Here is a 23,836-nt window from a genome sequence, read left to right on the forward strand (position 1 = left end):
TACATCAGCAACTGCAAAACAGAAACGGGGTCTCAATAGAACTTAAATATTCCAGGCCAGAAAAACCTGTCTTATGACATTGGACTTCATTGGATTTGTCTAAGAGTGAATAGTGGTCTGTAATTTACATGAGAATGTTACATGAGAATTATGTTTGAGCCCAAGATAAGGACAAGGCTGCAGCAGCAAGATCACAGTGCTTTAGAGCAGAAGAGAAACATCACGCCATGGACACAAAGTGCAAGTACAGGTCCAATGAAAATGTTTGGCTCCAAAAATATCAGTTATACAAGCCTTCACTCACACGTGTGCTATCACTGCTATCAGTGTGCAATCACTACAGAAGGGCTTGGCGGGAGGCACCAAAGGTTGCTCACCCCAGTACCCTACCCTGAGGCAAGGTAAGCACACCCAGGGCAATCCCCCTCCTAGTACTTTCACATCCACCACCCAAAGCAGCCCTACAGCTTCCTACAGTCTCCTTTCAGATGACAGGCCCACTACTTGTGGAGAACCTTTTCCTATAATCGAATACAAATCATCCCTTCTATAAATCAAGCCAAGCTTTTTTTAATCTTCTGTGCACTAGACATAACAAATGTTATTCCCATTGTCTGATGAATAGATAGTCTTTATGAAGTGCTAGGGGCTTGTATCCACTCTAAGTCTTCTCTAAACCAAGCAAACCGAGTTCTTCATAGGTGCTATTCAGTCATCTCTGACTGATCCCCTTCCTACAATGTAGTGCTCAAGGAATCCCACCTGCAGCCTCACCAGTGCACAGCATACCAATACCTTCAGTGGTATACACACACATCCATTGAATTTAACAAGCCCAACACAAGTTATAGCATTTCAAACTGTTGACTTTCATTCGTTTTGTAGTCTGTAGTATCTCCAGAGTTGCCTGAGACAGTACTGATGTCTTTACTTCCCATTCTGTCTTCGTGCAATTGATTTTTCCTTCCCAAGTCATATTTTGAAAAATTTCTCAAAGATTTCAGTATCACTTAATATATTTTATTTGCTACCTCCTTCAGCTCAGCACCATCCACTAATGCTATTACTCAGACAGATGAATTGTTCAGACAAATACCAAATAAAATTGGGACAAGAACAGTTTTCTGTTGAACTCTCCTTGGCTCACATTCCAGTTTGATCCTGAAGAGTGGTGGTATCTGTCAACCAACCGATTAGAAGCAGCTTTGCAGAGAAGGACCAAGGTGTCCTGACAGACACATTAATGATGAGGCAGCTATGTGCGTTTGCAGCAAAGGGTGACAGCATCCTGGGCTGCAGTGTCAGCAGGTCAATGGATCCTTTCCCTCTCCTGAGCACTGGTGAGCCATCTGGGTGCTGTGTCCAGTTCTGGACTTCACAGGATAAGAAGGATGTGGATGTACTGGAGTGAGTTCAGTGAACAGCCACAAAGATGATGCAGAGACTGAAGTGTCTGACACACAGGAAGAGACTGGGAGAGCTGGGACTGCTCAACACGGAGAGAAGGCAGCTAGGGGAATTGTATCAATATACCCAACGGGGGACAGTAAAGGAGAGGAAGCCAGACTTTATTCACAGTGATCTTCACTGAGACATTTTTCAAGCAGCTGAATACCCATTTACAGTGACTTAATTCGAGTCACTGTTCTTTAGCTTTCTGATAAAAGTTTCATGTGTCAAAAATCTACTGCTTCCCTTAGTTAGTGCAGGAATGCTGTTGAAAGAGGAGATTAAATTTACTGGGCATGATTTGTTCTCAACAAATCCACACTGGCCAGTTTATCATAATCTTATTCTTAAAATGTTTACATCTCAAGTAATAACTAATTCTTGTTGTTTTTTTTTTTTTTTTTTTCTTTCTATATAATGAAGTTAGGATGAGTAATCTATAATTTCCTTGATTTCCTTGACCTTTCTTTTGTTGTTGTTTTTGTTTGTTTGTTTGGGGTGGGGGAGATTGCTTGCATTTTATTTAGTTCTCTAGGACTTAGCAATTTCTCACCCAGAAGACAGTAGCCAGATGCTCTGACATTACTTATTACTTCTTTCTCTATTCACACAGCCCTAGTGACATGGAAACAACAAATTTATTGAAATATTTATTCTTTAGTCCATTCCTCTCCTGGTTGCAGACAGGAAACAACAGCAGCATTGCACATTCCCTGTTTTGTGTTTTCCTCATTTCTCTGTAAGTAATGGATATGTATTTCATTTGGCTTCTACTTACTTTGAATCTATTTCTGTTATCCAATCTATTTTGAAACCTAATATTCTTCTATAACTTAATCTGCATTCTTGATTCAGGTACTATGCTTTTGGGCATTCCTTTAAATTCACACTCAGTTATATGTTTGTTTCTAATTTTTGCACAACAATTTGGCCATCAAAAAAGAATCAAGATCTTGAACAATTCTGATGATGAGAAGAGGTAAAAACAGATGTTTTCTCTTCACATGTTAAAGCTTGAACACACAAGTCATATACAGGCCTATGCACACCTTGTTCCCCTGTGCTCCTGGCCCTACTAGCTATTGCAATGGTTTCAGGATAGAAAGTGGCAAAGCAGAGTGCAGTTGGGCTCAAGACCTTTGGTCTTTCTTGGTAGGTTCCAGACCTTCCTCATTCCTGGCTGCATAGAACATGTTCTGCAGAGGTGTAGCAGGCAATTTGCTGAGTTTGTTGAAATTTGTATTTTTTTAAAGCTGTCCTGCTGATATTGCTAGTTTTCCCTTCTCCAAAGAATCATGAACTCTATTTCTTTGTGATGACTTTAATTCAAATTGTCTATCACCATTAGAATCTTAGCCATTTCCTTCCGATTAATCAGTACCAAATCCAAATGAGCTTCCCATAGCAATTTTCTCTACCTCAAGAAACTAAATTATCCTCAACATTTATTGCACATTACTCAAACCCCATTTTCAAAATTGAATTTCCTCATTGGCTTTTCTATAGCTTTCTTTACAAATGTTACTGATCGCAATTTTTATATCTCATTTAAGATTGTTATAGCTTGATTTTCCAAAGTACTAACGTTATGTAGGACTATACATTTAAAGCCAAACTTTAGCTGATTTCAAGTAAGGTTATGACTGTTTGCCCTCCTGAAAAATCAAGCCCCAGGATCTCAAAACAGTCAACTTGTATGTCTTTGACGCTGCAATTCAGATAATGGTGTTTGACAGTTTTGGGGGTGTCTTACCTCTGCTTCTATTCCCATCTTCCTGTCCCACCACCTCCGGTCTCTTCTTCTTACACAAAGACTCATATGACTCCTCCTATCAATCCATTCTTTTAATTCCTCCTTTGCTATCGCATCTTCACCTCTTCTCCATCTGACCCCCACGACTTCCCTGGCACACTGCTCAGGGCTTGGAGAGGTGGATTCCCATTGTCAGATGAGGTACAAATTTCTTGCTCACTACTCTAAGGCCTGGCTTTCTCTTGATGGAATTGCTGCCCCAGCTTTTACAGGAAGCATTCAGCTTCATCCTTTTTGCTCCTGACTGGAGGGAAGGGAACAGACTTGTCGGCACCAGTCTTCAAGTACACAAATAAATGGGACAGACTCTCCAAGATTTTATTTGCCAAAATCAGATCTGTAACCAGTATTTTTGTGCAGATAAGAGTTTTTGAAAGCATAAGCCTAAGTTTGACCAACTCTGGTTGAGTATTTATGAGAACTGACAGTGGCAGATCCTTGACAAAAACTGTCTGACACAAGGTAAAAGTCACTGGAATTTCTTACTAAGGCAAGCCATACATTTTGTCCACTTTCACTCTACCTCATTCCAAATAAGTTTTAAGTCATAGAAATAAATTTGATAGATATGGCCTAACATTTCATGTAAACTTGTTTAGAGAATTAAGCAACAATGAAATTGCTAACCTTCAACCCTGGATAACCAATGTCCAGAAGAGAAAAGATACTTACAGATAGCATCTATTTTCAGAAGGGAGATGAAAAATTTTATTTATTGTGAGATTTGTTTCGTTTTAATCTCATTTCAAAGCTATGCTGGCAAACCAGAGAGCACATCACCCGTGCTGAGAGCAGATACCTCACCAGACACCTTGACCATCGAGTATGCAGGAATATCTACATGCTCCTCATTCAAACCACTTAATTTTCTGAAACCTCCATGTTGAGTCTTTGATTCTTGTTTCAATTCATCCTCAAAGACCCATTAAAACAGATATATTATAGGAGGCTGTGGTAGACAGTTGTCACCTTTAAGCATCTGAAATGGCAGAGAATCAATAACCTGCAACAACCTCTTCATTCTGCCTCACCAACAGGTGTTTTGATTCAATTGCACTTCTTTTGTGAATTACGTTGTCCGTCCATCTGTTATTGCCCTAAGTTCACTGCTGTCTACACTTCTGAGGTATGAGATAATCCGTTGGCAGAAGACAGCCTGTTGTCTGATGACATTTAAATGTAGGGAAAATGTCAGCTTTTTTACTGTTAAATAGCAAAGTTGGATGCATTTTCTCAGATAAACTACAAACAGCTTAACTGGTAAAGTTCTGTGTAAACCTGATTTAGTGACTGCATGTTTGTCTAAGCTCTGATCTTATGCTGGTACACATTTAATTTTAAATCTGCCAGGCAATACCTGCTCCAGCTTGATGTGCTTAGTAATTCACCATCTGTATGTTGTTTTCATTAAATACAACTTTTCTATAAAACAACAAAACCCCAAACAACTCACATACGTATAGCGGTTTCAAAATTTCATTATCATGCTGAGGTTTTAATTGTGCAATGTAAATTAAAAAAAAAAAGATCTTGCAATGCAGCCATATCAATAATGGATCTAGCAGAAAGCAAACTCCCCCATCTAAGAAGTTTTAATTTAGAATTATATTAAAATGATAACACTGCCAAGAAGGTTAAATAATTAATTTCTTCTCATTTTAATTGTAGACTATTATTTAATAAACAAAGTAATTTGCCAGGTAATTTATTCTACTTCTTCATAGGCAGCTCATTTAAAGTCTAAAAATAAATTGCTAATTAAAACAGGATTCACTGTTTTAGAAAGCAACTCATTTTCCTGTAAAATCTAACAAGAACTATGCTAGAGCATCCACTGAGAATCTTTGAAGGGCAAGGAAGCTGCCAAGAAAAAGGAAATACTCTGGTAACTAAGATGACTTTCATCTGAACAATTAATGAAACACATATATTTGCCACAAAAAAAAAAAAAAAAAAAAAAAAAAAAAAAACAGCAGTAGATCATTATAAAGTAACTTTGCTAAACACCTAGCATACAAAAGCTAACCAACTAGATCAAAGAAACATATGGTACTTGAAAAAACATAGAGTTGTTTGCACAGCCCTGTGCATACATCTGGATTGGTCAGGAGAAATAAATTTCATATAATGAAGCAATTCCTCAAATATCCATACAACACCAGGGCCTCAGACTTCTGTCTTTGAAGGAGTTCTCCCTCAATGCTTTGGATGTTGAATCTTAAATTCCTTTGTGTCCCTCTTGTAGGCATCCATAGGAAGTACAAGGTGATGGGAAGTCCACAGTGGGAAAAAGAAGGGTTTGCGTCTCTGCAGATCTTTTCTGCCTCTCCACCCACTTGTGTATCCCTGCCCACTGGTGTTTGCATTTCCCAATTTGGTGTTGTCCGCACTGGCAGCCACCTGTCTCTGTCTGAAATGCTCAAGGTTTGTTAACAGCTTCTGCTGCCAAAAAATACAACTGAGAAGAAATCCTGCAGACCAGGGAGCTGCCAAACCCAAGTAGTAACTCTGAGGTGAAGGCAGACGTCATATGCCTGGGTGCTTCTCAAGACCTCACCCCCCGTATCATTCCATTCCCCGTGGCTATGAACGTAACAGTTTGCCCAAAATTTTGTTCTCTTTTTAAAGGCTTACCAGGTTGACATGCTGTTGGGCAGCGAGTCCACTCACTGAAAGGCGTAACGATGCAGTCCTTCTTGCAGAGGAGGAGACATGGTCGCACAGTCTCAGGTCTGGTGGAATCTGGACATCTATCAGTTCAAATGCAAAGATACCATGCCATCAATAAACACCAAATCTGCAGGGAAATGTTCGTCTCATAAGAGTCTCACAGGGCTGGGAGTGTATTGCCACACCAAAGATATCGCTCCCACTCACAACAAGCCTCACTTTTATTCCCCTTCACAGTCATGCTACCAAACTGAATTCAGCACACTTGCACAGATTAAAAAAAAAATAAAAATGTTGTTTGGTCTGATGACTGCAGAGTAAATGTAACACTACCTATGATGCCTAAAATACAATGCTCACTGAAGCAGCACAGATATATTTATTGCCGAAGAAAATGAGTAGTTATGTTTAAAAGGTAGTCCTGTTTGACACAACATAAAACAGCCTTCAAACGCTTGCAACTGTGTGTAAAGACTGATGTCCTCTACTTTCAAGCTGCTAGGAAGTACAAAAGTAGCTTAAAGTCATATTTGTGCTCCCTTCCCATTATGCAGTAGGAGCCTGCAGAACTGAGGCCTTGATTGTTATTTGGAAAGTTGTGCAGCATAGTACAGGAAAAACAAATGTGATTTTTTTTTCTTGATTTTTAACTCCTAAATGAATAATATGTAGCATATATTCTAATAAAGGTTTCAGACAGACAATTAATATTTGAAAACTAGAAAGGTAGAAAAGGGACAGTTTTCTGGAAACGGGCATATTGTGCTCCTCAAGTAGGTGGTGAGAAAGGGAATTATCCTTTTCTAATTTTTATCAATTTCTAGTAGAAAGATCACTCAAAAATACTTGGGAATACATGCAACCCAAAATGACCACATTTGAAAGAGGAACATGCCACTAAGCCAAGCTAGGAAAGAAAAAATCTTTCAAGTCATGATTCTGTTACTGAGATGGTAATAAAATACTGAAAAGTAAAATTTAAAAGAAGATAAATATAGAGAGGCATTTGTACTCATTAAGTATGACTATTCTAGAGGGCAGAATTCTGTTATCTCTATTCTGTTTCTGGTTAGTAACGTGTTGAAATATATTTTTGTAGTAATTCTAGTTTTATTCAGCTTTCTGTGCCTTGCACCTTCTTCAAATACAATGTAATTTTTCTTTATGAAATCAGGAAAAATGCAGAATACAAAAAATTCACTATGCTAACATACAAAGGCTATTAATTTACATAATACATCCAATTTCTGAAGTCACATAGCGGTAGACTTTCACTGCAGCAGTTCTAAATGCAACATTACTTTAGGTCAGTTTTCATCAACTCAAACATAAACTATGTCAGCAGAATATCTTGCTCTGGTTCAGTAATCCTCAATTTGCAATTTCGGTACAAAGGGCTTGGGTTCCCCACAGAGTCCCTCACCCCAGGCATCTGTTCTAAGGGCAGTGCATGCAGCCCAGTGCTAGTGCCCTCACCAAGGAGGACTGCCCTACCCTGCAGCACCACAACCATCCAGACCCTCCTTGATAGTAAACAGATACCGCTTTAATTCAGAAACACCGAGTTCGTATTGGTTTTATCCCTTGATTTAGAACCGTCTTTCTTAAGATGTCTAAGGTTTTCATTTGTAAGGCATCCATCTCTATAAGAACAACATACAGAGAGGCATGTCAGAAGCTCTTTTAGGGACTCAGAAGTCCTCTCTGGTACAGCTACTTCCATCACACAAGGAATGCTGTGGTGTGGAAGCTACCACACCAAAGCCAAGGACAGCCCCTTTCTGAAAGCTCCAGTACACAAATCTTTTCTTCTGGTATGACTTTTTCCCTTCAGACACATAATGTGACTACTTACTTCCTCCTTCAGTTCCATTTCCCCTTAGACTGTCTCAAAGTGGAGGGGGCAAACAACTATTTTAGATGTTACATAGCTCTATAAACAATATGCTTAATTAGGCAAAGTTGCAGCATATCAATAGATTCTAGATATAAATGAGTACTAGATTTCTTCCCTTTTATTTAATTAATCCCATTAACCTCAAGAATTTTAATTAACTTTACTGAAATCAACACAGTCTGTTTATACCAACAGGATTGTTTTGAGAGCTACAATAAGAAATGAAACTCAGTTGTAAGTCTCTAGACTCATTATCAGTGGAAAAAATAATTAGCAGTGTCTTGATTTTTTGATATTAGGGAAAACATCTGTGCTGCTTATTTTCCTCATTTACTAAAAGCAAAGCAAAATTCAGAATATTGAACTTCAGAATACATAATGTTGATGTCTTGGTATCCCATCATAAAAGTTATATAAATCAACTGAATTATATATATATATCACATATATTGTTCTTTCTCATTGTGGTGTAAATATAATGCAAACTATTTTTTTTTATGATTTCATTAGAGCATTGCTAGTAATGCATTCATGAATGTTATATCTGGATGCACTTTGTATTTTCTTCACACCTGTCCTTGAGGAAAAACATTTGCAAAAAAAAAAAGTGAATTAGAATAATAGCAATAAAATAAAATAAAATAAAATAAAATAAAATAAAATAAAATAAAATAAAATAAAAAATCAATGGCACTAAAAACATGCATTTGGGGGGGAGGGAGATTTACACATAAAAATTAAAAATGAGATAGCTATTCATATTTGTTACCTATTAGTAAACTTTATATAGTAGTGATGGCATAGTAGCTGGAGAATTAGTCCAGAAATAGAATTATTACTAAAGCTGATGATTCTAGCTGAAAATACTTTTATACTTAACGTAGTGTAACTACAAATCATCACTTGAGTTATACAGACAAAGGTATACTGGTAATGACTGTTCTTTGAATACCTTTTAGGTGTAACATGGCCAGAACTACTCTTCATGCAGGAGACTTTCCTTGTCTGTATGCCCACTCCACAAGTGGCTTCTCCACTCCAACTGAAGGTTGCATTCAGCGCAACCAGGGAATCTTCAGAGCAAGAGCTCCAGGGAGAAGTCTCCCAGTAGAAATGCACACATGGGTAATCATTGCAGGCACGATGCTCCTGAAGGACTCTGTCAGGAGGACAAGCTTTTCCACCTGCAAAGTGTCAAAAGAACACAATATTTTATCTTATGACATGTGGCAAAAGGAAGTCACGGAAAAAAATTAAATGTGATAGGTTCACTTAACTTTTTTTTTTTTTTCCATTTAAAAATAAATAAATAAAACTTAAATAAAGCTGTTGACCTTTATGGCTGCAATAACAACTTTCTAAAATATTGTTTCCCCATTAAACTAGCCTTGCATAAAATTGTGTTCCAACACATAATGGAAACAGAAATAGGCAAAGCATATTTTTGAGCTACCTTATTGATACTCCTACGCACAGCCAAGTTGATTCCATTTAAATGGCAGTATCACTCAGCAAACATGCAATTAGCTTTAAAGACAAATTAAGCATTATTTTTATGCTCATACTCCTTGCTAATTTCCCAAGGAGGAATATCTCTTAGTAATACTTGTACTATAGCCACAGAGTTGTATAGGGTGCTAACCCATACTGATGGAGGTTTGTTAATACCAACTGATACCCACATCTGCAAATCAAGTGGGAAAAACTTGAAAGACAGACTTTGAGTCTGAAGCCTTTTATTTTCTTTACCGAGGCAGCATCCTCCAAATTCATGTACAAAGATTTTTCTAAGATACTGCACTTTGTCAACAACTTGTAAGAAATCCACAAAGTAGAGGAGTATGAACAGTCTCCCCAGAAGCCTTAACACTCCAGCCAGCAGCCTGAATTTATTCCATAAAAGCTGCAGATGTTCATAGCTCAAAAGCTAGAGTAATGCAGTGAAATTGTAACAGTAAGCATTGTCATTTTCGGAAGAAAGAAGTAAAAATGACTAAAATCAAAACCATTCTCTTCCAGGAGGCTGAAACTGGCAACTTATGACACAGCAAAAGGGCATCCAAATTAAAGCCACAGGTTTCTGAAAGAACTGAATTGTTGGGACCAGATATCACGAGGCTCAGAGCGCCTTTATGCCCTACTAAAATCAACAGGAGATGAAGGCATATTGCTTCTCAAAGGGATGCTCATCACCTTGCAGGACTGAGCCTTCTCAAATGAGGTATGACCCCAAGCAGCCACAATAACACTGAGAAAAGAGAGGGATAGAAATTTCTTAGCATGTTGATTTGGATAATTATACCACATTACTGTCCTCTTTTTCTTCTTTTCATGAGCATGGACTGTTCCACATCATGTTCAGTGTCTGAAAGGTTTAGTACAATGATAGAGTGGAAAATGCCCCTGGGTATCTCACTTTCCTGAAAAACTTCTGCTTGGCAGGAAAACTGCAGACTGGATATACTCTTGTGTATTTAAGCACACTTCCAAAAAAAGGAAAAATAAATAAAATAAAATGAAAATAAAAAGCAAATGGCAAAATATCTTGTCCATTAGACAGGGGAAAAAATATCTAACCTAAAATTTGGGCTTCCCAGGGAAAAAATGATATGCTCTTTTCTCCAAATACACACAGTAAGGAAGAACTCTTAAAATAACAAGACTAATAAGGGAGTTTTAATTTTAGAACATAAGAAATGCCTGATGGTTCATTCAGCCTAGCAGTCTGCCTGCAAAAGTGGCAGCAGGAAATTCTGTTCAGCAAAAGCACAAGAGCCTGGCCACTTTCTGCAGCTCATTCACAACTTTTGTGCAAGGAAAGCAGGACAACAAACACCTGTTTAGCCCATTTTGAAGACATTTATGGACCTTTTATAGACCTGTTGTTCATCAGTTCCTCTAATCCATTTTAAATCTGCTGAGACTTGCTGCCTCCACACTCGCCTTTTGCACCAAGTTTCAGGAGTTTGCTGTGTTAAGAAATATCTTTTAAAACTTGATTTCAAAGCAACCTCTTCTAGTTTCATCAACTGCCTCCTGGTTTCAAATAATGGGATTTTGTGAACAGCTTGGGGAAAATGACCAAAGGATTTGAACTGAGGTCACCCCACAAGATGGCATCCAGAAGTCCTGAGAGCACAGCCAAGCCCAACATTGTCTCAGCTGATAGAGGACAAAAGAAATATGATCTGCAATGGTTAGCAGACCTCAACAGACGTTGGTGGCTCCCCTATGAGCTGGATATGAAAGAGTCAGAAAACACATTACCTTAGTACTACAATGATAACAGTATTAAATCCATTTAAAATTCAGTCTCCCCAAATTCTGATGAGCTGTATGACTGCATGGTAAAACATTTTATGCTTTGCTAAAGATGTTTAGAAAAATTTGGAGTATTTGGTTTATTAATTAATTATTCCTTTCTAAGAAGGTTGAAATATTCAGTTCAAAGCTTGCTGCTTTTAGTTTAGTGTGGTTCAGACTACATATTCTTGAGATCACTGAGCTAATGGATTTCTAGGATTCATTTCTTCAGTCCTAGCAATAGATCAGCCTTTGCTCTACTTTCATAATTCCATGCTAGTCTCTCATTTGCATTGTGTTCCCACTACAGAAAATATGAAGCCAACTTTATTTTTCAATTTAATTATTCTTTAACTCATAGGCTTTTTTTAGTAGTAGTTATTATCATTCAATCAACAATTATATAGCAGTTTACATCCTGAAGGGTCCCAATTTTCTTTGCAAGTGCTTATAAGGATGTTTATGTGAGTACAGACCATTCATATGAGCAAGGGTTTGCAGGATCAAGTCCTTAACTTTGCCCCAGAAACAGTGGGTGGTTTTAATGATAATTTACAAAACAGCACTTAACAGAGCTTGTCCTAGACTAGATTTGCATCTGAAGTGTTTTGCTGCTGGATTAACAGCACATAGTGCTGACAATAGGAGATATTTTCTGTTGTGTCAACAAGGCTTTAGTCTGTTCGACCTGCTCACGTTTTATGAATTTTTATGTGCTCAGTGTGATATTATTCAAATCCTTTGAAATAAACCAACACATAAACGAATTGTTGTATGTGTGACTGTAGTTAGAAGACTATAATTCTAGTAAGACATACTTTGTGTAAAAATCATATCACTGTGATATTGGTACATTAAAATCCAGGTACATGATGAGTCCACAAAGATCCAGCAGAAATTATGTAAATTCATCAAGAGCTGTTTACTTATTTCAGTAGACAAACGGGAAGGCCAATACTTTTTAGGTCTGCACGAATAAAAGAAATAGGTCTTTTTCTATTTCCCTGTTTTACACAGCTCATTGTTCTCTTTTAAATTGATACTAATATGTTTTGATATGAAAACACTTGCATGGTAAGATTATGTCATGCTGCGATTTCATTAGTATAGGACGTAGCTCTCCTGAAATAAATTCACCCACAGATCTGGCCCTAAAATGCATAATAATTCATAGGCTAAAGCAAATAATTTTGAACTATGACAAAATTTCACTAAGTAACACATGTATTGACTCAAGCCTATAAAGATCATCTGCTAGTTGCTAGGCATGAAATACAGACAAGATGTATTATCTCTCATTCCTTCAGTATTGGGATTAGCTCTGATCTAAATAATTTGGCTGAAGAACACAAGTAAAACATTAAATAGTGGTTAATCCAAAATATTTACCACTCACCCTCTGCTGGAAGGGCCAAGATGGACCTACTCCTGCTTTGACTACCCTCGGCATTTTTACTGGAGCATGAATGGGAGCACGGGGACCATTGGGACCACTCGCTGATCACACAGTCTGTTGCACAAGGGATTTCACAAGCCATGACTTCAGGACGCGGATACTCTGAGCAAAGGTGATGGGGTACTTCTTCACCTAGAGCAAACAAAACAAAGCAGAGGGAAGTTCAACTTGCTTTAATATCAATGGTGTGTATCGACCAGGCTGTCTTTATATCAAATGTCTGCCTGACGGTGGAGGAATATACCGCAAAAGAGCACAGGATTCGGCTTCAGGCTTGGAAGTATAATATTTGAACAAACATCTAAATTATTTCTTCAGAGAAAAAAAAAGTGTTTTAAGCTTTGTGTGTAACTTTGTGACTACAGTCCACTTTATAAAGTACACAAGCTTGAGGAATGTGATAATCAATAAAAAGCTGTAATATCAATTATCATCAGAATCCCTATATTTTCCAGCGAACTCCATCTACAGAACCTATTTTCCACAATATAAATTTTACACAGGTCCCCCACAGAAGACAGTTTTCTTCTTCCTGCAGAACAAAGTATCTGATAGGTGTTTCGGTCATTGTCCTGCCACCTCACTAGAACTAACCACATACCATTTCTGTGTGCTTCTCACACAAACATTTAGAGATCCAATATAACGGCTCTATTGTACCAGCTTCGTCTAAGGAAGAAATACTCTCAGTGGAGATGAACTAACGGACTGGGACCAGAAGCACACATCTTTCCAAAATCCGTTTCAACAAGGTAGGACATTGGGGGTGGCAGGGAAAAGCCTACCAACCAAAAGAAGAGCTGGCAGAACAGGCAGCAGAACAAAGTGTGCAAGAGGGGTGTAATGTGGCATACAACACATGGGATTATTGCTTTAAAAAGTAAAATAGACTTCTACTTTCAAAATAACATGGGAAATGTCCAGTAATTGTATTGATTATGTAGATGTTATATCATAATTGATAAATATTCACGAAACATACCTCTTATGGTACTGAATTACACCCAATGTTTAATAAACATAATTCAAATGAACAGATATGGTTGACTTTGCTACACTGTTCTCTTGCTTAGTGTTTCTGGACCCTCATGAATTTTCAGTTAAAATCCAAAATTTCAGGAGGCTCAAATCTTCCTGTTTATAAACAACAAGCTCACATTGAATGCTACCTCTTTTGCCCTTATAATAGCTACAAAGCTCTCCTTCGAGGTTTCTTTAATTATAGATCTATGAAAAAACATAATGACTATCCAAGCTCAATTATATGTAGGAAAAAAAAATCTTAAATTTATAATGGCAACAGCAGAGTAACACTGGCTCTTTCACCTCATTCTAGAGGAACAGGGTCTGTAATGAGGCAGCCCAAGATGCAATTATAACCAGGAGGATAGAAATCTGTATTGCTTTTGCAAGACAATACTTGTACGGGTGAGTAAATAAGAGAAGGAGGCTGCTAGCAAAACTGCATAAAACTGTCAATAGCACCGGCGTATTATCTGCAGTTGCATCCCTAAATGAAGACAGGCTCATCACCCTCAAGGCACAAATAAAACTTTCCAAGCATATTATAAGAAGTAACGGAGAACCTAGCAGGCAATCAGACTGCAAAATATGTTTTAAAATATTTTATAGTCCTTTTTCCTTGCATTTGCCTATGTTCTTCAGGAAGGGCTTGATAAGCCTAATCATTTTAGCACTATTTGTTGCAAGTCTGCTGAATAACAAAATCAAGACCAACACCCCTTTTGCAGACAGCCCCAAGTCCTGAGCAGCACAAGCCTATTCTGGTACTGCATTTGGCATCCCGTGCAAACCATGCTTAATCAATCATTTGCTTCAACTAGCCTGTTATCACCACCGTTGCTTTGGATGCTCACATAATGCTGAGAACTATCTTCAGAGAAAAATAGTGTAAAAATAAATAAATAAATAGAACGTAAGCCTGTAAGCCTTATTCCAGCAGTCCCCTTGAGTCATCACAGTGTCAAAAGCCCTGCTAACATTTTGACAGCTTGTCTGTATAGCAGCAGATAACATGAGGGTACCCTGGGCAGGCTTGATTTTAGGAGTCATTGGTACAGTAAAATCAAGAGATTATAAGCTTTGGTGAAGTACTGTAAAATATCCATCCTCCTCTCCCTTCACTTACATTCACAGGGAAGTGTGCAGTCAATGACAGGGATGAGATGGATCATGGCCTGGGGAGTTGTCACAGACATTGGTCCTACAAGCACGCATCCCTTCCCTCCACCTGTGCAAGTTATCTTCATTATCCATGGGCTTTATGGCAAGGGAATTCCATGAAGTTCAATGAATTCAGGACTTGGCACAATTATTTCCAAAAATCAGATTGTGCCAGAGACATAGCGTTACAGACAGTCCTACTTGCCAAAAGCCAGGGGAGTCCTTACACTGATACCTTTATGACTTTACAAAGATTGCCTCCAAGCACCCAGCACTCCACACTTGGAAGATGGTTCAAAACATTCAGGTTTCCTGTGGGGTGGCTTCATCCACCCATGAGCCTAGGTAAAAGCATGCACTTACATACCCCAATTCCCATTCCACAGATTTTGGAGCAATCACCCTGAGGGAAAGTGAGTCAAAGTTGCAAAATCTGCTTTCCACTTCTTTCCATGATTTCTTTTCACATTTGATTTATAACAAGTGACAGCAACAGCACCACTGCAACCAGAGGCTGCAATTCATAGTTCCTCAGTGATGAAATGAATATTTGATTTTTGTTATAAAGAGCTTACCAACAAGTGCATGGAAGTATAATTCAAGACTCAGTTTGATTTACTTTATAGCTCTACTCACTGTGCTCAGGTTTAATTACTGGCTGACATTAATGTAGAGGTGCACTGTTCTTCTGTACCATCTGCCCAGCAGAGAATTTTCAGAAGCCTACCATATATTACAAAAGAAAATAATACTTCTCATGTTCCATGAAAACTGCTCGAACAGGATACATCTGAAACGTGCTTTATGCATTGGCACAGATTTACAGGGAAGATTAACTTCCCCAGAGCTTCCAAATTGTCCACCCAGTACCCTGAAGGTGTAATTCTTATTGTGGATCTTCTGAATAATCTTTCTACAGGAAGATTTCTCTCTGTGCTAAATAAGGCTTTAAGCACCTAAATTATCTAAATGCAATACAAGTTCCCCTCCAAGTATGTGTTTAGACCTCAAGATGAAGTTCTGAAATCAGCCATGGAGAGCTGTGGGGTGGCAGACAAGGATGCCAGTTTTTGTGAGTCACTCGTCCTTCAAGAAAAACAGGGGAAGAGACAGCACTGACAATGACAACTGCAAATTTGCTCCCTATTCAAGTTTTTTAGATAAGAAAGGATGACACTGGAGTGAAGTTATTCTTGTAATAACCAGGAATTAAACTCAGTGGCAGCTCAGAGCACAGCAGTATTTCTTCAGGTACCTGGTCTTTCCCATTCAGAGCTCACAACAGTTCTCTGATAGGAAACTAGTTCCTGCCCACAAATTTCTGTGAGGTTGTAATAAACTTAGAGCACTGTTCATCAATAAAGATACCCACCCAAGGCAAAAGGAAAAAAAAAAAAAAAAGGGGGGGGGGGTTGTCTTCGGTTTTGTGGAGTCCTCTAACAAGCTTGGAATGGATCCAACCCATCCAAACTATCCTACCCCAGGGGTTACTGCCACAGTCTTCATTGCCTCTCTTCAGGTGTTACTTACTTGCTCATTTCATCTTTATTCCTCTCCCTTGACACTGGCAAAGTGCCCAGAATTAGTCTCAGGGAGCTATGCTTACTCCAAAGAGTATTTTTTCTGCCGTAATACTGAGCAGCACAAAGCTCCAGCCATTACTCAGATACAACGGGCGGACTGGTGAGGACGATGACCGAGCGACTTAGGGCTTCATCCTAATGCTGAGGACACACAGGTGGCAGTTCAGTGGGACTCGGACTGGGGTGAACCTTGGGAAACTCTTTCTATCCACATGTAAACCACAACCAACCTCTGCTAATAAAACTGCGCTTGGAAAGCACTAGCTGTAAAACCGAACTTATGCTTGCATTTTATGAGCTACAGCTGTTAATTGATTCATGCTAGCCATGATCACCACAGCCGTTCAACAGATAATATTCTCAAGATAGTAAAGATTGAATCCCTTGCTTTCCACAGTCAGGGTGTAATAATTATGAAAGAAAAGAGAAGCACAGCATTTTTGCAAATACATTTGTTAATAAAATTACCAAATGCACGGGTCTCTTATTTGAATTACTTAACAAGGTAACTTAACAAAGAAATTTAACCAAGAAACTACATGGAGAAATACAACACTGAGTGAAATTTTTGGTTCATCTTAAAAGCAAATGAAATTCTCCCCAATAGGAGAAACAAAACAAGGAACAACATAAAGCACTGTTTGAAATAAAGAGCTTAATTTTTCCTTTCTTTTTCTTACTGTCTTTTCCATTCTAGAAGAATTAGCCACTTCCATAGTCTTGAATAAAGTATTTCACAGCAAGGTTCAGAATAACTGTAACACTTCATTCTGATTCAGTTCAATATTAAACCTCATGCGCCTACTTTACACGACACCTCACTGAAATCCCAGATTCAGAGCAATATTCTCTTTCTTCCCAGTGACCTGCATCCTCCCATCCCATGACCCCGGTAATTACACCAGCACAGCTGTCCCTCCTGGCTTGGCAGCAGAAGTACTGCATCACGGGGAATGTCCACGGGACATTAGATGACTAAAGCAACAACACCACAAAACCTGTTAGGCAGTAGGAATGGAAAGGTCAATGAATTGAGTGGACACCACAATACTGTTTTCATTTTTAAAAAGGAGAATTTGAAAAATTTGTTTGAAGATTTCAGGTTTGCATCCACACGTGGAGCTCTGGCCCTGAGCATCCTCTGCAGCAGGGAAAGGCTTTAAGATCGCTCTTCAGATGGTTCTGCACTGCTACCTACAAGTTCAGAAAATTTATTTTTTGCACAAATGACTGCTGCAAAAATGCTGCATATTTAATGACAATTACCAGTTTGACATCAATATTTCTCCTTGTAGCATTTCAAATTATTCAGTGGAAATAATGAAGCCGTCATCTAAAATACTATATGTATCATAAAATTTTATGTCCCACTTAAATCTCAGAGAAGAATGACAATAAACTTTGATTAAATACTTGCCTGTAACAGAATAAGATGTCAACAGGCAGTAGTAAATCCAGAGGAATTCATATTGACTGCATCCCACTTTGCTAACAGCAATTGCATTCAGAGAAAGCTGGCTGCTGACAACGTCTTGGCCTAGGCATCTCATCAACTAACAAAAATGTTAAATTTAAAAGTAATAACAATCAAACGACAACAATAGGGGAGATTGCTTATAACCATTTTGAATGTGTTCATCTTATAACAACATTGCTGACTTGCCCTCCACGTGGCACTGTCAGCTTTAGAGGTACCTGGGACCATCCAGCGACTGCCGTGCTCAGCCATCCCACACGCATTGCTTGCACTGGGAGGGCAAAGTCACACTTCAGTGAAGTTCCTGGCTCCTGGCTGACTTCTGCTAATGCCAGTCAATAGGTAAGAACATCTGAGAAGGGCCGCGTCGGTTTGTCAGGGAAAGCAGTGGCGTATGGAATACATTTAATTGCAGTGGTCCATCACTATTATCAGAGCCCCACACCAGAAAAGAAGAATAGAACAACAGTAGAGACAAATGGAGGTAAAGATCTATCGTGAAAACGATGAAGCAGAGAGGGAAAAAGAGCCATTCACAATGGAAAAGAGGAAATAAGCACTAATGCAATAAGGATCATTCTGAGGGAAAGAAAGAATAGATGACAATCGTTAAGGGTTTGAGTCAAAAGGCTTAGTTAAAAAACAATTATAAAAACAAAGCATTAGATGAGGGAAAAAAAACAACAACACTTTCAACTGCATAATGCACGATGAAGAAAAACAATAAAGTTCCAGGGAAATAAGAACAAAAAGAAGGAAAATGAAAAAGTATGAAAAAACACAAAGAGTAAGAATAAGTTTGAAAAAGTAAAAATATGTTTGTAAACACATTATGAAATCACTGCAAAATCAGAAGGCTTGCCCTCATCTCTGCATTGCTGCCCACAGTCCTGACCCTCACAGTTATACCCAAGTGGACTCCCCTATGACCATGAGAGTGGTTATGAGAAATAGATGAAGAGCCTGGAAAGATGGGGTATTTGTTTTTCTTTCCTCTACAACCTCCACTACAATCTGGACTGTTTACTCTCAACTGTTTTTTCCCTTTTTGTTTATGTAAATACACATAAGAAAATTGATTTGTGACCCTAAGGAAGCTCCTTGAAAGCAAGCACTGCTGGGAGGTATGTCAGTAAGCAGCTGACAAGACTGCAGAGACTATCCCAAGAGTGGAATATTTCCAGTATTGAGTATTTTACAGTAGCTATCAGTCCCAAACTTAAAAATAAATAAATAAATAAATAATAGAGCTGCATGATATTATCTGTGTAGCACATCGGCTCCAATGCATTTCCTGCCCCATGCACAAAGAAACATAGTCATTTAAAAATATTTCTGTACAATTGCCAGCTGGGCTTGGAAATAACAACCAAAGAATTCATTCTACCTCATTCTGCCCTGTGATTGCATGTACAACCCCCACTGAATTAAGAGAAATTGCTCACGTGGCACCTGAAAGTAAACATGAGTTTGCTGTATTCACAGAGAAGAGCACATAACTTCAAGTAGCTGTTCCTAATAATTATCATAGCAATACAATCTGAAAACATAAAGAGTAAGAACTGAACATAATCCATATTAGCGCTGTTTTTTTTTTCCCCCCCTCTATTCATACTTGCTTCTTTTTCTTCATTATCCCTGGTAACTATAAATGAAGGAATCTACACAGGTGGGTTGATCAAGACTGATTACAATTAAGATTTATTGTTGAAATTGGTGCTGCAGTGTAACTGAAGCAGGTGTCCTTCAGCTTTCTTCTCTGTGCTGCTTTGTTCAAAATGCCAATCAACACAAAATATTGTAGAAATCAATTACACAAAAAAGTCAAACCTATTAAAATGTTACAAAATATATATACTTCAAAAACTTTAAGAAAAAAACAATTCTTGTGAAGAGACTTGTTTATTCCAATAGTATATATAGTCCACTTCATCTTAAATACCTGTACAGCAGGCCATGTCAATTTTAGTAGAGGTATTCAGACACTAATTTTGAATAAAGAAGGTGACATTTTATTCCCAGGGCATCACAACCTGAAATTTCTAAAACACTCAATTTCTACAGAATTATTGTGCCATTTTCACACTCAAAACTTCCCCTCCCCCCAATAAATAAATAAATAAATAAATTATAAGAGATATATTAGAACAGGCAAATTACGGTAATGGTGATCTGACACAGTGAGCAACCCAAAAAACAAAAGTCACATGCATACACATGGAAAAGTCCATGTAAACACGGATTATTATGATATTTATTCTGATTATGCTACTCTTAAGAATGATGTACACCTTGCTGGCTCTTCATAGCCATCAAGGCTACGACTGACTGTTATTCCCAAAATAAGAGTTAGAAATTTCCCATGTATTGTGGAAAACATTTTTTATTCTTGTAGTAATAGAAATCAACCGAAAAGTGAGTTTTTATCAACATAAGACTGAAAAATTGTAAACACTGCCACAGAAATGGTTTATCTAAGTTGGCAAAAGTCTTGTTTTCAGATACAGTGAATGCTAATGATAATAAATAATTGCAAATACCATCTGGAATCTTTGAAAAACATCTTTCTCCAAGTCTGAAATTGAATCTCCACAAAAAGAGGATCAATGCAAAAGAAAATGAAAATGGTAAATTAAAATTAGATTTATGCCAACCACTTAAAAATAAGTGCTCATTTAGAAGCAGTTAACACAAAATGCATTCTAGTTCAGATGCAGAATGTGCATGTGTGTGTAATCCCATAAAGCACCCCAGAGCTTCCACAATCCATGAGGAAATGTTCAGAACATGCAGGACCAAATACTGGGCTATTTTTTTTTTCTTTTTATTAGTACTACTAATTGTAGTAGTTTATTTTTCAATTTTGTCTAATTGATACACAAAACCCAGAACAGACTGGTAGTAAGATGTCCTCTTAGATAGCTCTAAAAGATTACAAGACAATAACGGTACTGACTACCAGTTGAGGGTCTAAACAAATGTGTGAAATCTGTTCGTGACAAAAGCAATACAAATCACAAACCATTATCTTCGGTTATTAAGTAAAACCTATTATTGTAAACATGGCTTTTTGCCAAGTATCAAAATATGCATCTCAACTGAACAAGATAGTTTTCACGTGCAATAAGTTACTTCTAGCTAACGCACCCCCGCCTATGCTTGAACCATTTTTTTTTATATAAAAAAGTCATAAATTTTAGAAGAAAAGAGTGTTTAATTTCTAGTGTATTTTGTGTAGATAGATCATTTAGTACCTAAAATGGGGAGAAATTAAACATAGGAAACAATATAAATATTATAGTCTTAGCCCATGAGGCAGAACTTTAATCACATCATAAATAATGATGCCTGCCATTTCAGCCAGTAGAGCATCATTCCTTCAGAGCCATTTAAAGGGCATTTGATCTCCAAACTGCTCCACACTGTCTGTAACTGCTAATACTGTAACGCAACAGCCTAACCCTGCTTACAGCTCAACTACAACAGCATCAGTGAAGGAATTTAAAGGCAAAAGCATTGATGATGACCTAAAATATGGAAGGTATATTTAGAAAAGTTTCCTGTTATTTTCTTTCTCCAGAAAGTTTACATAGATTTAAGCTTGATAATGGCTGGGGGGGATGGGAAGGAGGGGGACAGGACCCACTGTCGCTGTTTTCCCCTCTTATTCAAATTGCCTCAAAGCTAACAAAATAAAAACCTAAGAGCTGGTATCTGCGAGTATACTTCTCAATCAGGAAGGGGAAAAAAAGAAAAAAGAAGTTACCACTGAAGGTTTCCATGAGGAAATCTCTCCCAGCAGTACAGGGCCTTGTATTTGGGTGGTGTAATTAAAAGGTGACAACAGATCTGCTAGCGCATCACAAAAAGTGACATGTTTTACACCTAGCAGGCTTGAGATGCCACTTTGCCTGAAGCTTACTCAGACAAGGCAGCATGTTCCTCTTCCTTTTTTTCTCATCTGGTGAAGCTATTTTCCATAAAAATGTTCACTCTTCCTCTGCTGTTCCGATGAGATGAACAGTGTCACTTAAATGCCACAGCAAGATGAAGCATATTTGCAGCACCAACTAGCATTATCGTGCTCACCTGGGATCTGGGGTGTTGCCAGCAGAGCAGCATCCACCAGGACATGAACGCTGCATCCCCAGGCCTCCACATGGTGGGATGCACTGACCTCCACCACCGTATCCTTCAGGAGCTCTGACCGACACGTGGGGCTCAGCCACAGCAGCCAAGTCCAGCTGCTGGCACACCTGGAGCTAGACCATTGCCATTACATCCCACACTGCCCCCCTGACTTAAAAACAAAATAAGGTCTGGACATGCCTACACCTGTTGATTCACTTCGTATCAAATGGTGAAGCTATAACCTGAAGACTGAATTAAAAACATCTCGAAAAAAGACCATTGCTCATGCTAGGGTAATCTCAGAGTATGCCCTCTGCTCACTTTAAAGAAGTGAGGTAGATGATAGAGGACAAAGTAAATGCACAGTAACTGGAGAAAGCAAAGGAGAAGAAATTATCTTTGATGTCAAAATTTCATCAAGCTGGGGTTTTCTCGGAGATGCTAACGCCAGGACTATGCTGAGCTGGCATTTCAGACAAATGGTGAGCTCAGAGGCACCCACGCCAGCAGCCACTCTCCCAGTAAATCTGCCATGCCAAGCTCTTCCTTATTTGTGCTGCTCCAAAGCAGAAAAAGAGACGCATGAGCTGCAAAGGGACAACCAGTCATTCCCTACCAGGTTTTCCAGCCACCGTTGGAGAACTACTATTTTAACTTTGCTACTAGATTAAAGGAAAACACAGAATCAGTAAATTAAATCAAATGGAGGCCCTCCTCTCCCTTTTTAAACACCCTGAAGTGTCAGGACTGTCAGGAAGCATTTGGACGCACTTTTCAAATATGAGAACTGATACAGAAAAACTGGAGAAAATCTGGATAAAATTTGGTTTTCTACTACTAAATTTCTTTGCATGAAAAAAGCAATAACCTCTCCACGACTTAGAAAATATTTCTGTTCTGATTATTCAGCTATTAAAATGGGAAAGTGCCATTTTATGACAATTGCTTTCGGCAGGAGATATTTTACACTTATATTCTCAAGGAATATGCACATAAGGAAGAACAATATTAAAACCTTCAGTGCTAATCTGTATTTTCAAAGCTAAGCACATTTTGACAAACTTTCTAATAGACAGTGTTCAAAATTCATAACATATATGAGCACGATTACGTTACTCTAATTTATTTTTTATCCTCTCATGCGCAGCAATAAAATTTTACCTTTGAACTTATATTTATTACAACTTTTACTCAACGGAGGGCATGCAGGCACTGAAATATAATAAAGCTCTGCTAATTCTATACATTATTGAAATCCTAACACTGCAAATGCTTTCTTCATACATACTTAAAATTCCAATTCAAAATCCATTTCATTAAAAGCGTGACTTAAGCAACAGAGTATGCTTATTTTTTAGTTTGTGGATTAATGTAGCAGAATTATAACTTACGTATTTGGAGAAAAAAATAAGTTAAAGGTAATACTAGTGTTTGGCTAGGTGTTGCAGGCAAAAGTTTGATAGATGCTAAATAATTGAGTGCTCCATCCATCAGAATCATAAGCACTATAAAAATGTAGAGAAGTGCTAGCAAATAGCCTTTGCTTACCCACAGGCTACTGTAAACTGGGTCTAATTCCAGAGGTAAAAATCCCACTGGCTTCACCAAACTGGGAATTGTATAGCTATGCAGGAATAGCTTCAAAGTAAATGAAGCACAAACAGGTGAGAAGGCAGAAGAAATTTAGCCAGCTTGGAAATTTAAGTGCAGCTCACTGAATGGTGGTGAGAGGTGCGGAGCACACAAGTCTGAGTTCAACAGTGACAGGTACCTGCTGCCAGATGGAAAACACAACTGAGGAACCATGAAGATCAGGTGAAATCAAATCTTAAAATGATGAAGGTCATCGTGTAATGCTAATAATACCTGGCCA

The 23,836-nt window shown here is 38.2% G+C and overlaps 1 protein-coding gene across 1 annotated transcript in view; it reads right to left on the minus strand.

Annotated features, from left to right (window-relative positions):
* The window catches only part of THSD7B (thrombospondin type 1 domain containing 7B), a gene marked incomplete at both ends in the record, with an annotated part of 259,689 nt that overhangs the window by 131,912 nt on the left and 103,941 nt on the right, over positions 1-23,836 (minus strand). The window contains 3 exons of the mRNA XM_084289684.1: positions 5,897-6,012; positions 8,782-9,013; positions 12,529-12,720. Coding sequence (XP_084145810.1) covers positions 5,897-6,012; positions 8,782-9,013; positions 12,529-12,720 — 540 coding nt within the window. The remainder of the gene's footprint in view (positions 1-5,896; positions 6,013-8,781; positions 9,014-12,528; positions 12,721-23,836) is intronic.

This window comes from Netta rufina (genome assembly GCF_964035555.1).
Source record: "Netta rufina genome assembly, chromosome: 6".
Taxonomy (NCBI): Eukaryota; Metazoa; Chordata; class Aves; order Anseriformes; family Anatidae; genus Netta; species Netta rufina.